The sequence below is a fragment of the Ciona robusta genome, chromosome 10, assembly GCF_009617815.1.
Source record: "Ciona robusta chromosome 10, ASM961781v2".
In the NCBI taxonomy this organism is placed as follows: domain Eukaryota; kingdom Metazoa; phylum Chordata; class Ascidiacea; order Phlebobranchia; family Cionidae; genus Ciona; species Ciona robusta.
The window spans coordinates 4480355-4495212 of NC_143244.1; the positions used below are offsets into that span (position 1 = coordinate 4480355).

A 14858-nucleotide genomic window follows, 5' to 3' on the forward strand; every position below is an offset into this window, starting at 1 on the left:
TTAAACGTGTATTTAACCACACCACCGATTTAACAATACCTTTGCAATAAATAGTTTACTATGATTAGGTGACTCCTTGTATGTAACAAAACGTGAATTTGATTTTATAAATCTCTGGTTAAACGATAGTCACACGGTAATTTTAGTAGGATGGGGTAACATGGGACACTTAAGTACATCTTGCCCAATGAGATAAGCTAGGACACTTTAAATTCGTTATTAATTTCGCTGGGTTAGTCAGCCTATACAGCAAGCCTTACAAATGATACTGTCTTTTAAAAAGAATATTTAAAAAGTGTCCTAACATGCCGCGTGTCCCGTTATGCCCCGCTCCACTTTATGTAATGTTCAATATTTGTATGATATATAACTAAAAATAATGATTCGGTTAATTGCAATGAGGCACAGTGTAGTGGTTTAGTGCGTCTTCGTTTTAACATGTGTTTATCTATTTTGGTTTACTTTTACTATTTAATAATTTTTACCGAAGTCATTAAGTACTTTCGGCAAAAGCACGGCCTACCCATAGATATCTAAAGTCAGTTCCAGACTGTTAAATCAAAATATTGCTTTTGTGGGGCTTGAGTTCGAAACTGATTTCCGTTAAATACTCAACATGGTGGTAAGTTTGTTAGTTTTATATATTTATAAATTATAATTACTACTGTTAAGATGGTTATGCAAAGATTTAGGATTTGATTACTTTATGATTTGAACAATATGTATACCAATTTTAGAAAGACTATTTTCTATTCATTGCTGTACCTGTACGTTTTGGTCCATAGCCCTCGTCTCATGTCTACAGCCATTTAATTGGTATTTACAAACAAATTAGGATTGGGTTCTAGTGAAACCCCCCCCCCCCCCCACCTTATTTGCTAACCACTAACCCCTATAACCACAACTACTAATCCCTATAAAACCGCTAACCCCCTATATATATGCTAGGGACATTTTAGCCTTGTGGCCACATCTGCTCAACTCCATGGTTGTTTGCCCTAACTATTATTATAAACTTTTTCATACTTACAGTAAAATATTACCGATTAGTAAAATTTGAAAAAGTAATAATTGTTTTACACTTCCAGCTTGTTCTTGTGGTTGGAGACATGCACATTCCATTCCGGGCCTCTGGTTTGTCCCCAAAGTTTAAGAAACTTTTAGTGCCAGGAAAAATACAGCATATCCTCTGTACAGGCAACCTGTGCACTAGAGAGTCGTATGATTATCTCAAAACACTCGCAAGCGATGTGCACGTTGTAAGGGGAGACTTTGATGAAGTAAGTGTCATTTTTTGTTTAATATAGTTAAATGTTTAATTGACTAAAAATTAAATCCCACATGGTATGACCAGTGGAACTGACTCCTAACTACCAACCTCTACCACTTCCCACTGGTGTATTCTGATACATACTGAAGGATTCTTCATTACTGCCCTTTTCTCAATTTATTGCTATACGTTTTTATTTATTTTGGTTACCTATATATTTCAAGCCCAAGTCATAAGTATGCCATGCCAGATGATACAAGTAATAAGGCTTTGTGCTATTAACTGTTTTTTGTGTCTTTTTGTAACAAGGGCAAGACAGTTAACTGTCATTGATTCAACCCAGTGGGCAGTTTGGGTTAACCAGTTGGTTTGTTTGTTTCGCCCTTTAGCATTTTTTTAAAACAAAATTCATTATTCATTCCAGAATGTTAACTATCCTGAACAGAAAGTAGTAACAGTAGGTCAGTTCCGAATTGGGATGTGTCATGGCCATCAGGTAATGTTAAAATATATTATTATAAATTTCTACATGACTAGTCCTAGTATAGGTTGCCTAAATTGTTAAAGCCCATATATATTTCTAGCGTTTTTGGTAATGTAGATTTCTATGTTAAACTATATATTTTTAAATTCTTACAAAACTAATATAAAACAGGTTGTCTAATGTCTAATTTTCTAAAGCCTTTAAATATTTATAGCCTTTTTGGTAATGTCTGTTATGTTAAACCATTTGTTCATGTGCATCAGAGACTCAGAGTCATAGAAACAGAGAATAGTCCAATTGCCGCCACTGTGTGCCCAAAAGCAAGCAAAAGCGTTGACTTTTGCAATGTATTTAAATAAACTTTTCCTTGCGTTCCCTTTTGTGAAGATGCATAAAAGATTTACCTTATCGTAATCGTACATTCTAAAATCCCAAGTTTCGCTTCAAATTAGCAAGAACAAAAATTAGCGAAATGTGAAAACTAACAGTTTACTACTGAGTAGGACTGTATGTTTCCGACAAGCAAGGAAAAAATTTTCTAAATTTTTTTTTCTAGATATGTCCATGGGGAGACACTGAAAGCTTAGCAATGTTACAACGACAATTAAATGTTGACATCTTAATATTCGGCCACACACATAAATTTGAAGCATACGAACATGAGAGTCACTTCTATATCAACCCAGGCAGCATAACAGGTGCCTTTTCACCAACTGCAAGGTAAGACATTAGCCTATTGATTTTTATTGAGCATATTGATATTTGATACTAGCACTTTTATTGACAAAGTCCTGTTTACTTTATTGCAAGTTAAAATACTAGCATATTTATTAATGAATGTAACTTACTTTATCCTCGCTTGGTAGGAGCACGACAGTTGTTATAACACAGGTGTTTATACACCTCGTACCACCTTATGAGTTACCATGTATGTTACTTTGTTTTTTTGGGGGGGGATTTCGTTTATGTTTAGCTGATAATTTGCACACCTCTTTAGTGACCACTGGGTTGGAGCAATTGTCGTAAGTGTCTTACCCAAGGACACATACGCCCACAATTGTAGCAGCGACGAGGCCTGAACCCAATAAACTTAACGGCAATTGCTTCAACCCAGTGGTCACAAATGGGTTTTTCAAATTATCAGCCATACATAAAAAACTAAAAAAAAATATTCTCCCATGAAGTAACATACATGGTAACTCGTAAGCTTGCATGAGATGTATGAAACAGAACACCCGTGTTACAACGACTGTTGTTTTCCGGCCACGCAAAGATAAAGTAATTATATTCATTATACATTCATATTTTCAGTGAGGTTATTCCATCCTTTGTCCTTATGGATATCCAAGCAAGTACCGTTGTAACATACGTATACCAACTGCAAGCCAATGACGTTAAAGTGGAGAGAATAGAATATCAAAAGTCGTGATCATCAGGTTATAACTACCAACCTTACAGTGCAATGAGTGGTATAATCGCTTCAGCTCTCTGCAGTGTCTATTCTAATTTTCATAAAATTCTCACGTTGATTTTCATTAGGCGGAAAAACTACCAACCTACAGTAAACTTTAGCTCAAATACTTTAAAAAAAGTTGCTACCATATTTATATGTATTTACAATATTGAATGAAGGCTTAAGATCTTTTTTTCAAGCGCCCAATCAAAAAAGATAGGAAAACTTAGGTGTTTAGTGCCATGTGGTAAAAAAAATTGCATTGATAAAAAATATTTAAAAAGTTTTCACTGGTAGCTGCCTTATGTTAAACCGGTTTTTAATTCAAACATAGTTTCTATTCATTCACAGTTAAATCCAAATAAGTATTTTTTGGCCCATTTGGTAGTAAACAAAGAACATTCAAAGAATTATAAAACTGTATCCTTATGACTCCCATAGACCGTTGTTTTAATGTTTAAAACACGATCAAGATATTTGGATATTCTGTGCTAAGGGTTTCCGGGCTTCCCCCACCCTACTATATATTTTTTAACAAAAAATGTTAAACTATATCCCTTTTAAATATTCTAATCTGCTGGCCATTAGGAGCAAATCTTTAAGACGAGATTGTTGTCTTCAATTCATGTGATGAATTTTCTTGATTCGTTGTAACACGTCATGCTTTATATTGCGTAAATTCATCTTATAAAGTGAAAAACCGTTAATGCTTTGCTACCTTGGCAAGTCCCGTAAAGGAAGATTTTTATTCTGTACGGATGAGGTTTTGCTTGATCGGAAAATGAATGAATGTAACTTGCTTTATCCTGGCGTCGCCGAAAACAGCAGTCGTTATAATGAGGGTATTCTGCATCTCTTACCAGCTTTCAACTTACCACGAATGGTATTTTTTGGGTGGTTGTTTGTGGAATTTTTATGTATGGGGGATCATCTAGATTTTTGACAACCCATAAGTGAGCACTTGGTTGAAGCAATTGCCGTTAGTGTCTTATACAAGAAGACATTTGGCCACAATGAAGACTCTCGAATCTATTACTAATAAGTTAAAGGCAAGGGTGCTAACCAACTGTGCCACGGTACCGGAAAAAAAACGAAATTTAGCCTACAGTTAGCGCAGCCTGCGCTTAGGCTACCCTTGCAGAATATAATAGTAATGGAAGATGTCTTCTTAAAATATATTTTGTTAAAAGTTGTTTTTATTTATTAAAAGCTGTATTTTTGTAGCAATAGTGTGTTAGTAAAGCAGGAATATATATAGATATGAAACTGTTTTCGCGAAAACGTGTGCTTAACAAATTGTGCTGTCAGTTTTTTCTTGCGCGAACGCTGAAACGAAAAGGTGCTGGCGTGTTCACGGCTCCCTTAGGATCTTTTTCCAACGTCGGCGGACCGGTTACTTGATCCACTACCAAGTGAAACCGTTTGACAATATTTACTATAAAAAGAAATATCTCTGCTTTGGCTATTTGCTCGCCCAAACAACGCCTATAACCACATGCAAAAGGAATGACGTTGTTAGATGAGACGAAATTGCCGTTGCTGTCAAGATGACGATCGGGTCGAAACTCGTGTGGATTTTTCCAAACATTTTGATTATTGTGGACCCTCCAAATGTTGGTAAGTACCTATGTTAGAATTAAGCACAAAACGTACATGTTATACTTTATTATATATATCATTATTAATGTAACTTATTTATCCTAGCCTGACAGGGTAACGCCAGTCTCCAAAACAGAGGCGTTCTGTCCTACATATCATGTCCGCTTATACGAGTTACCACTTATATAACTTCATGGGCGATTTTTTTGGTTATTTTTGTTCAACGTCTGGCTGCGAATTTAGAAAAACACATAAGGTAAACGCATATGTCTGATGTGTGCTGATTGGCCAATGTACTTACTGGAGTATCTTTAGGAATGTCATAACCGCACAGTCGCACGCTTCGAACAGTTCGATGAGGCAGATTCAGCGTTGCAATGGATCGGTGCCGGTGTATTTCTTGTATAAACGAGCGCATGTACGGCATGTTTTCTTGGTGTTTGCAACTGGGAGTTTCGTCGCCTGATTTAAATAAAAACGCATGGTAGGCTTGGGGAAGACGGTGCGCCTTTAGCACATAATATCCTAATTGTGTTTTTAAACAATTAACAACGGTCTATGGGGGTCGTGAGGATACGGTTTTTATAATTCTTTGAATGTTCTTTGTTTAAAACCAAATGAGAGGAGAAAATGGAATGAAAAGGTGTCCCGCCTTCCCCCACCCTACTATATGCTTGTTTACGTGAATATAAATTATTAATAAAGGAAGCCTATAGCGCAGCAGTCTGGTCAGTAGCGATTGGCCGTTATAGAACAGCGTCCAGGACCAAACACTTAATAACGTAACGGCATTTACCATAAAATATTCGCTTGATGTTCTATTTCGCTACATAGCATTATTACCTCTTTTTGCTTAACCTATCATGGCAACTTTTTTTTATACAGTAAGGGTGGGGGAAGATGGGACACTTTTTATTCTATTTTCTCGTCCCATTTGGTAGTAAACAAAAAACATTCATAGAGTTATAAACCGTATATAGGCCTACTTACGACTTATACATAAGCCATTGTTATTTGTTTAAAACGCGACTAGGATATTTAGATAGTATGTGTTAAAGGTGCCCGTTTTCCACCGCCCTACTAAATAGTAGTGTGGGGTTATATGGGACATATTTTCATTATGTTTTTCCCGTCCCATTTTTTACATAATTTTAACATAGGTGCAAAAACAATAAAGCCTGTATAAAACTCAGTAGTTTGTAACTTAGAAATACTGATCCTTGTATCCGTTCAAAATAAACTTACCGATAACCTTGTCCACCTCTTGCCATATTTTCTCCTGACACTCTGGATGCCGAAGCAAAGACACAACACACCAACCAAACGCTGCAGTCGTTGTATTAATAGCAGCTACCAATAAATCTCGAGTGTAATGGTGGAGTTGCTCATCCTATAACACATTTATTTTTGTATTGTGGCGTATTGTTTATTCTTTTGCTGTTATATGTTTGTAGTTTTTTATGTGTAGTTTGCTGTGCCGTCCTGTCGTATTGGTTAAATTGAACGAATGAACAAAATGTAAGTTGTTTACCACGCGTGGCGAGGCAACGACAGTCGTTATAATGCGGGCTTTCTGATTCAAACATCTCGTGCAGGCGCGTGAACTATTGTGCCGCGGCGCCGGGCAATTAACTTAGATACTCTTTCGTCTTTGTGTTGCAACTTTTTAATTGCAGTGACTGCACACGAGTTGACACTTCTGCCGCGTATTTTACTGATAATTGGTTGTCTTGGCGTGAGTGCGCCTTTTTCTCTCGTTACCATAGCGAACTAAGTTCGCTATGCTCGTTACCCTTGCACCCGACCTAGTATTGGACATAACTGGAAGTTCTCGTTGTGCAGTTAACGTGGTACAGTTTTGTGACAAAACCGTTGGAATTTGTGTTCAGTTGAGAGCGAGTCTTGTTTATGTGTAACTCAGTTTCGTGATTAAATTAACAATAAAGAAAACATACAGCTTGGTCAGTATAGCGGTAGGCCGTTAAAACAGTGTTCAGGATCATACACATTATAACGTAATAGAATTTACCGTAAAGTATTCGCCTTCCTTGTTCATTTCTGCTATAAAATGATCGACGAAGTCTCTTTTGGTGCTTGAATCGAAGTCCTGTTTATGCATCTCAGAGATGTTCCGTATTACTCCTGTTATCAACAAATTATAAATTACTCGCCGCTTCTTGCCAAGTTTGTCCCACGCCTTTTAACTCAGGCGCAGATAACCGACTGGCAAGTTTCAATTGAACAGTTAAGCATTACAGCTATTACTGCACTATGGTCGTTATTGTTATATATTCATATGTAGTCTATTACTAATATATTTGAATATATGATTTTTCGAACGATTTTTAACACGTGAGCATATACAGTACAGGATTAAACCAAATTATAGACAGCATTAACATGTATTATATCAGTTATACCTGTAACCTGTTCAATGCTGTTTACTATCTTCTTGTATGTCCAACGGAAAGGCGGGATAAACCGAAGAATCGGTGAGTACATGACGACTGTTTTACTCGGTCTGCGTATTATGACATACATGAAAAAGTTAGTATGTACAGTTGGGTAAGACGGTGCAAGTTTTCATTCTCTTTTCTCGTCTCATTTGGTAGCAACCACAATGTATTATTTGGTAGTAAACACAATGTATTATTGGGTAGTAAACACAATGTGTTACAAAATTACATAACCGTGTCTTGACGACTTTAATAACGTTGTTAATAGGTAAAACACGATCATGAAATATGGGATTTAGGAGGTACGATACCCCACAGTACTATATTATATTCAAGCATACGTTGGAAATGTATGTTTTTATCCTTTCAGCAATTGGTTAAAGCATGTCCATCGCATATAAAAAGTGGTTCAGTTACCTTATATGTTCTGTAATATTGTTCAAAACTGGATCGTCGTAGTCGTATCGTTTTCCCATTAGAACGGAGCATGTGACATTAGTTACTGCTTTCCGAAAGAGAGTCTGTATAAACATTATTTTATTCAGATTGCCTTAACACAGTAGAACAGTGGGGTAACGCTATATACTGATGTGAATAAATCGTAGATTCATTTGAAAATACAAGATATAGAGTCGGGTAATATGGGACATGTTTTCGTTCTATTTTCTCGACCCATTTGGTATAAAAAGAACATCTATATACTTGCTTTAGCGCATAGCAGAGAAAGCGTTGTTATTTCTTTGAAATACGATCAGGAAGTTTGGATTTTAGTGCTAACAGTATTTGATATCCCCTCTATCCCCAGCACGGTACTATATTTCATAAAGTTTTTTTTTCGCGTTTTATAATTCAGCCTATTGTATAGTAGGGTGGGAAAATGGGACAGCACCTCTGCCCATTCTGGTCCCATTTAATAGTAAACAAAGAACACCCAAAGAATTATAAAACTATATCTCTAGGACTTCCATAGACCGTTGTTAGTTGTTTAAAATACATTCAGAATCTTTTGAAATTATGTGCTAAAGTTGTCCCAATTTCCCCCACCCCGGCACAATATCATATTTTTCCTCTTTTCTTCTTTTTGAGCGTATTGTATTCTGTATGTTGGTAGTATAGGGTGGTTTGGGGGAGGATGGGACACCTTAAGCACATAATATCCAAACATCCTGACCATGTTTTAAATATAAATAATAACGGTCTATTAGAGTCGTAAAGATACGGTTTTATATTTTTTTGAATCTTTTTTGTTTACTACTATGCGAGACGAGAAAATAGTGTGAAAAGGTGTCCCATCTTCCCCCATCCTACTGTATATAGTCCTACCATAACATTTTCTTGTGACCCGCTGCTTGATAGAAAATGGCAGAGGACTTCAAATTCGTAGTTCATTATGTCATCTAAGGACCCTCTGCCCATTCCTAGACTAAATCGTAAAAAAAAAACTTTTTTGAATGTAACTTACCCCACCATACTATATATACTAATCGAAGACTGGTGTATTAAAGTTTAAGATTTTACTGCAGCTGACTGTATATACAGCATATACCTTCTTAGTGTCATAATACCAAACTTTCGCTGCGCCTTCCATTTTTCGCCATCGACGAATACAATTCCACAACCGTTGGTCAACATATCGAATAATGGCGACTTCGGCCGCCCAGCAAAATCCTCTCCCTGCTTTACCAACGCCTATACAAGCGACACAAAGTCAGAGTTCTCCCAGATGTATAATATAGTACTGTGGGGTAAGACGGGACAACTTTAGCACATAATATCTAAATACCCCGATCGTGTTTTAAACGATTAACAACGATTTATATGGTAGTCGTAAAAGTTTATAATTCTTTGAATGTTCTTTGTACCCTATACTAAATGTGACGAGAAAATAGAATCTTTCCCCACCCTACTATATACTAACTCTAGGCACGCCACTTGTAGCGACCACTATACAGTATGTAGATATTATTTTGTATATATACCTGTGTTATAGTTTCAATGTCATTTAGTACGATCCAGTCCATTCGGCCCATACGAAATGACATGACCCGACTTTCGTACTGATCAGCAAACTTGCTAAGAACTTTTTCGGGATACTTTCCGAAATAAGGCACGATCCCAAGCACAGGAAACCCTCTTGGCCCCGGTGGAAAGTTCTTAGGTCTTCTGTGCCACGATAGTAAGCAGTAGATTGAGAAAACTGCAATCGTGAAGTAGCAAAAACAGTATTCCATTGTAAACCTATAGATTTCTGCGCCTTGGTGGATTTTTTGGTTATTATATTTAACGAGACCTACATCTCTGGTTCATAAGTTAGACCTAAATTTTAAACGGTATTTATAGTAGGGTGGGGGAAGATGGGACATTTTTTTATTCTATTTTCTCACCCAATTTGGTAGTAAACAAAGAACATTCAAAACATTACAAAGCCGTATCCTCACGACTTTAATAAACCGATTCTAACTGTTTAAAATCTGATCAGGATATTTGAATATTCGCCGCTTAAAGTGTCCCGTCCTTCCTCACCCTACTATATAACCAAAATGCATATCCACGTATGAGTTTTTATTGCTTATTGACTTACAACGTATACATTTTCACACATAACTGCATATACCCCGTTTTTAAGTTTTCTGTACGCCAACATAGAGGCACAATGTGTAAGAAAAAGTTTAAGTTCGGGCTCACTTTTAAATACGGACAGATGGTGCCATTAAGAAGCGCCAGTTAAACCAAAGCACGACCGGCTCTAAAATAAGCGGATTTGTGAGTGTGAAATTTAAACATAATATTTGCAATGATGCGTGCAGGTCTGACTTTAATCGCAATTTAAAACTATATTGACCTGCGTTGCAAGTGGCGGCGGGTCAATACCAAACTGTGATCAGTTGCTTGAGAGCAAGATTAGGTAGCTTATACGTCGAATCATTATTGGTGTCTCGGTTTAGACGCAAGCACTGTAGATAAAATCAGGCTATCGTTTTAAACTCGCGCTGGTGTCGTGATATATTTGTTCCGACCGTGAAATTTAGATCGGGTGCTATTGCGCCGCAACGCTACTGCGCAGTAGGTCGGAACAAATACAATGCGAGACCAGTTTGTTTTTCTGGACAAAATATTTGATCAACCAAGACAAATACTCAGTTTGTATTATAGTAGGGGGAGATGGGACATCTTTGGCACATAATATCCAAGTATTCTGAAAGTGTTTTAAACAATTAACAACGGTATATGGGAGTCGTAAGGGTACGGTTTTATAATTCGTGGAATGTTCTTCGTTTCCTACTAGGTGGGACGAAAAAATATGTCCTATCTTCCCCCACCCTATTCTATGCACAGCTTATTTTATCAAGTATTTTTACAATGGATGAGAAAAGTATGGTATGTAAGCAGTAAAGCATCTTGTTTGAGCATGTATTAGTAATAAAGTAAATTATGCCTATTAAACTAATCTAATATAAGTTTGCTTGTAGTACTTGCTTATTCTAGGCTACAAATATCATATGCAACTCATTTCTGATGGCTTCAAACCGAAAACTAAAATTCCAACAAGTAAAATTCGTGTCCGGATCAATTTCAACGGAGCAGGGTCGCAATAAATTTGGACCGGGTCGTCATTATATTTGTTCCGCGTTACGACGTATGCGCAACAGCACCCGGTCCAAATATAACGGCAGGGACAAATATATTACAACACCGATGTTGGCTGACAATTTATACAACTCAAAAGAAACCTCTGGGTTAGAGCAGTTACCAATAAAAGTCTTACCCAAGGACACACATTCACAATAGTAGCAACGTCGAGTCTCAGACCCATATACTCTATTTTGTTGTGTTGTGAACAGTTTAAATGTAGGTAAACCTTACTAGATGTGCTGGGCAACAGTGTAAGACACCGTTTGTTTGAGCACAGTGTCTTAGTAACCAGTATAAGAGTCGAATCTAGTTGATTGCTTATTGGCAGGAATGGTTTATGAAATATTCAGTTTTAAATCTAGACCGCGGAGTATTCTGTCTGCTAAATCGAAGAAGCCTTGTGAAAAATCACGCGTTACATAAGAAGCGTTTATTTAAGCTTTTTTTACGGCGAGATCCGATTATTTTAAACCGCCAACGGCGAATAAACATTGATATTGTTTTTTTTGCGGTAAGAACAAAAGACATAAGTCACCATAATAGCAAATTGTATTTGCGTGGGCCACAAAAAAGCTGCACCCTATTAGCCGAAAAATCACAAGATATTGGGTAAAGGGAATTCATATAGAAATATATAATGTGCTGTAAGATTGACTTTAAATCCCAACAAACAAAAACTGCGACAGACAGTAAAATGTATGTGATTTTAAATAGGCCATAAATTATAAGGTACAAAGAGACAGTTTTTTTTTTTTCTCATAGCACAACTGCATGTGTGCTTACGCAGCTGACAGAGTAATCTTTCATGGCTTTTAATCTGTTGGGCGTTTTTCGGCGTGTTTTTTGGTGTAGTCTTCGGCGGTTTTATTAAATTTTGATCGGTCTTTTGTGAATTCCTCAGCTAAATCTCCACGAAGAGGATGCTCCGGCTCTGGACTTGTAATTAGAACCAGAAGAGCGTTCAGGACTAGAAAATTGACAAAATTAATTAGTTTTTAATTTTTTGGGCCACAAAGTTTGACCTGCAGATTAAAGATTTCCATGGATATATTTGGCCTACCAAATGTTGTTAAACAAAAAGTCTTAATAGTTACAAACGATTTATATTAAAAAATGAAAATGCTACACGCTTTCACACAAAAGTTGGCCTTCAGTTTAATGTGTTATACTTTTACTGTTATGCACCAAATACTTTTACTGTTATGCACCAAATGGGTACTGTAACTGCCTAACTGGAGTTTATAAAAAAAGAATGTATGACCAATTAAATAAGAAGCGTTTCGGCACATGACCTAAATACCAAGTATGTAAGCTATGCACTGCGTTCTGAATGACCAGACATTGTATGGGTCATGTCTTTATGCACACTTTTATTTCTATTGGAAGTTTAACTTAATTAAAATAAATGGCTTGTTTGTCCGTTAGATGTAGCGACCACGCTTATTTTTTCCAACTAAATGTAAATATGTTTTTAACTGTAAGCGTGTTTTAACAACTGTGGTTTTGTCGCTATATCCTGTCTTTTCGTTTAAAATATTTCTTTGGTAATCAAAGAGACAAATAAAAGTTATTATTATATTATTATTATTATAGATATATTTTAAGGTAACTGTGCACATAAGTGAGAACCAATAAAAATATGTTTAAGGCACTATGGCCTTGCACCAGAGGACCTAGGATTCGGGTCAAGGTTGGCCCAATGCACCACAACAGGTAAACACTAAAACAGTGTTATTGAATGTGTACTGTTGTTGTTTCCATTCACAATAATTGATCTAGTACTTTAGTGAGTAGCCTGTGATAAGTTGGGTAATAACACAAAAACAACTTTACAGTGAAATAGCAATGTTACTGAATATGTGCTGTTGCTGCTTCCATTTACAATAATTTATATAGTAAGTTGGTTAGTAGCCTGCTAGCCTTACACAAAAAACAACTTGAAATAAAAAAAGGTAACACTCTGTAGTATGAACATTTCACCTTGACTTGCTTTGGTTGCAGGTTTCCAATTTTCTGGGCTGATAATGGGTAAACAAATTTGGCCTTTTTCATCAATGTTTGGATGATAGATCTTTGTTTTGAAAGTTATTTTCGGTGGTTTAAACGGGTACTCAGCGGGAAAATTGATTTCAATGTGAAATGCTCCCTTGTTGTAAGGAACGCATTCCTGTGAGTTAACGGTTTAGTTTATTAATGAAGGAATAAACATAACTTATTAGCCCCTCGCGCAGCGGGTCAGTGGGGGTCGTTTTAACAGGTATGTTCTGTTTCATACACCTTGTGCCCGCCTACGAATTACTACGTATATATTTTGAGGACAAGTTTTTTGAATGTTTTTTATGTATGGCTAACAAGCAATTGTTGTAAGTGTTTTGTCCAAGTACACATACATTTTTAACAAGCAATTGTTGTTAGGTGTTTTGTCCAAGTACACATACATTCACAACGGTAGTAGCGACAAGCCTTGAACCTGCAAACTCTAAGTTAGTGGCAGGCAAGCTAACTAGTGTGCCACAGCACCAGAAAAAACTGATATTTTGACTACAAAATATCTCAGACTTTGATAATCGCTTTGGACTTTAACAAAATAGCAGAATCCAAATGAAAAAAAGTTACCAAATAAATATCTTAAAAGATATAAAAATGCTTTTGCACATATATATATTATATAAAAGTGTACATGCATATCTATAAAGCAATCTTACTGGAACAAGCAGGACTTTCCAAGTTAATATATTATCCCAATTAATAAGCCTGTAAGCGGAACCTTTTCCTTTTCCGATATCTGCAATCTCCTAAAAACAATAAAAAATTATAATAATAACTTTATTTGTCTCTTCGATTGCGGTAGCGAAGATTTCAAAAAAATTTAATTGCAGACCCGATATAGCCACAAAACAGCAGTTGTTAAAACACGCTTATAGTTGTTAAGATGGCATGCCTTATCATGAACTAATACCAGGTTGGAAACTGAACAACTTAATTCAACCTTTGCTTTAGTGGGAAATTATAAATGAAGCAAACCTACCTTTGTAAGTCTTCTTGTTGCCGCCATACTGTATACTCGTTTTTTTTTTTTGCTTTTTTTCACGTTCCCTTAAAACTCCCTATAGGAACCCTTTTTTTTGTTAACGTTAAACGTGGATATCAGACCTGCTGCTGCACTTTCAGTCAGTTAAGCAATTTAATGCTTAATGAGCGATTTACAAATTTTAACTGCTTACGACCAGTTCCTAGTAAAGTCAAGGAATTCGGTCAAACCAAATTACACGTTGTTGTTGTATATTATATTTACGGTATAGAATATAGACACAACGAACACGTATCGCCTGAAAGCTAAAATATATATAATATTTGTCTTAACTGAAATTTATATTATATACAGTTGTTTCCTTTCGGTTGGTAAACTGGTGACTAACTAACACGTAAACCGGTAAACGTAACTTAAAACTATAACTATAACATAGCAGTTAGCCAGTTACAATGTACGTCTTTCTTCGAGTACTTTTAGATTCTGTATTAAATTAATGTCAATAGCAAAATATTGCAATGTAGACTGTGTTTACACTGCTAACAACATTTGAGTATGTGCTGGGCGATTTTACTCTCAAGATATTGCAGAAGTTAATACAGATACAGGAACTAGGAGATTAAATATTCCCAAAGCCATAGAAAACCCAAGTACACCAACCCAGTGTTACGTAAAGGGCAAATAAAAGACAATTTGGGTCCAAAATAACACAGTAGGCATGGGGAAATACAAAATGCATGTTTTTTTGGTAAATTGAAGGAAACATGCACTTTAAACTAACTTAAAAGTTTGAAGTCCTGAAACCTAGAAAATTTGTTTTATTAACAAAAAAGTCAAAAACTGGATTTAGACGGGGTTAATTTGTTACATTTTAGTCATTTATTACACAAAGTGGTGGGAGTTGGACTATACTTGGTGTTTTAAGGACTGTG

At 36.2% G+C, this 14858-nt stretch overlaps 3 protein-coding genes across 3 annotated transcripts; 1 reads left to right on the plus strand and 2 right to left on the minus strand.

Moving 5' to 3' along the window:
• Positions 1-467: 467 nt before the first annotated feature.
• On the plus strand, positions 468-3914 carry LOC149729774 (vacuolar protein sorting-associated protein 29-like). Its single transcript, XM_089886667.1, has 5 exons — positions 468-622; positions 1089-1280; positions 1695-1766; positions 2311-2474; positions 3066-3914. Exons 1-5 carry the CDS (start codon positions 617-619, stop codon positions 3181-3183), a joined length of 552 nt encoding a protein of 183 aa, XP_089742793.1. The 5' UTR covers positions 468-616; the 3' UTR covers positions 3184-3914.
• Positions 3915-4511: 597 nt separating this feature from the next.
• Positions 4512-9532, minus strand: LOC149729775 (cytochrome P450 2U1-like). Its single transcript, XM_089886646.1, has 9 exons — positions 9242-9532; positions 8809-8951; positions 8586-8685; positions 7680-7783; positions 7227-7327; positions 6836-6948; positions 6052-6196; positions 5108-5268; positions 4512-4832 (listed from the first exon to the last, which is right to left on the minus strand). Exons 1-9 carry the CDS (start codon positions 9491-9493, stop codon positions 4512-4514), a joined length of 1440 nt encoding a protein of 479 aa, XP_089742772.1. The 5' UTR covers positions 9494-9532.
• Positions 9533-11426: 1894 nt separating this feature from the next.
• Positions 11427-14100, minus strand: LOC149729776 (ubiquitin-conjugating enzyme E2 L3-like). Its single transcript, XM_089886669.1, has 4 exons — positions 13924-14100; positions 13601-13690; positions 12876-13062; positions 11427-11862 (listed from the first exon to the last, which is right to left on the minus strand). The coding sequence occupies exons 1-4, from the start codon at positions 13948-13950 to the stop codon at positions 11708-11710; spliced, it is 459 nt and encodes a 152-aa protein (XP_089742795.1). The 5' UTR covers positions 13951-14100; the 3' UTR covers positions 11427-11707.
• Positions 14101-14858: the final 758 nt, after the last annotated feature.

Bases quoted from the DNA above. Each gene is read 5' to 3' on its own strand.
- LOC149729776 (XM_089886669.1), bottom strand. From the start codon at position 13,950: ATGGCGGCAACAAGAAGACTTACAAAG. The intron at 13,691-13,923 runs GTAGGTTTGCTT...TATTGTTTTTAG, and splicing joins CAACAAGAAGACTTACAAAG to GAGATTGCAGATATCGGAAA. The intron at 11,863-12,875 runs GTGAAATGTTCA...TCAATTTTCTAG, and splicing joins TGCAACCAAAGCAAGTCAAG to TCCTGAACGCTCTTCTGGTT.
- LOC149729775 (XM_089886646.1), bottom strand. From the start codon at position 9,493: ATGGAATACTGTTTTTGCTACTTCACGATTGCAGTTTTCTCAATCTAC. The intron at 7,328-7,679 runs GTAACTGAACCA...CATAATACGCAG, and splicing joins AATATTACAGAACATATAAG to ACCGAGTAAAACAGTCGTCA. The intron at 6,197-6,835 runs GTAAATTCTATT...AATGTGTTATAG, and splicing joins AGGAAGGCGAATACTTTACG to GATGAGCAACTCCACCATTA.
- LOC149729774 (XM_089886667.1), top strand. The intron at 1,281-1,694 runs GTAAGTGTCATT...TATTCATTCCAG, and splicing joins TAAGGGGAGACTTTGATGAA to AATGTTAACTATCCTGAACA. The intron at 2,475-3,065 runs GTAAGACATTAG...TCATATTTTCAG, and splicing joins GCCTTTTCACCAACTGCAAG to TGAGGTTATTCCATCCTTTG.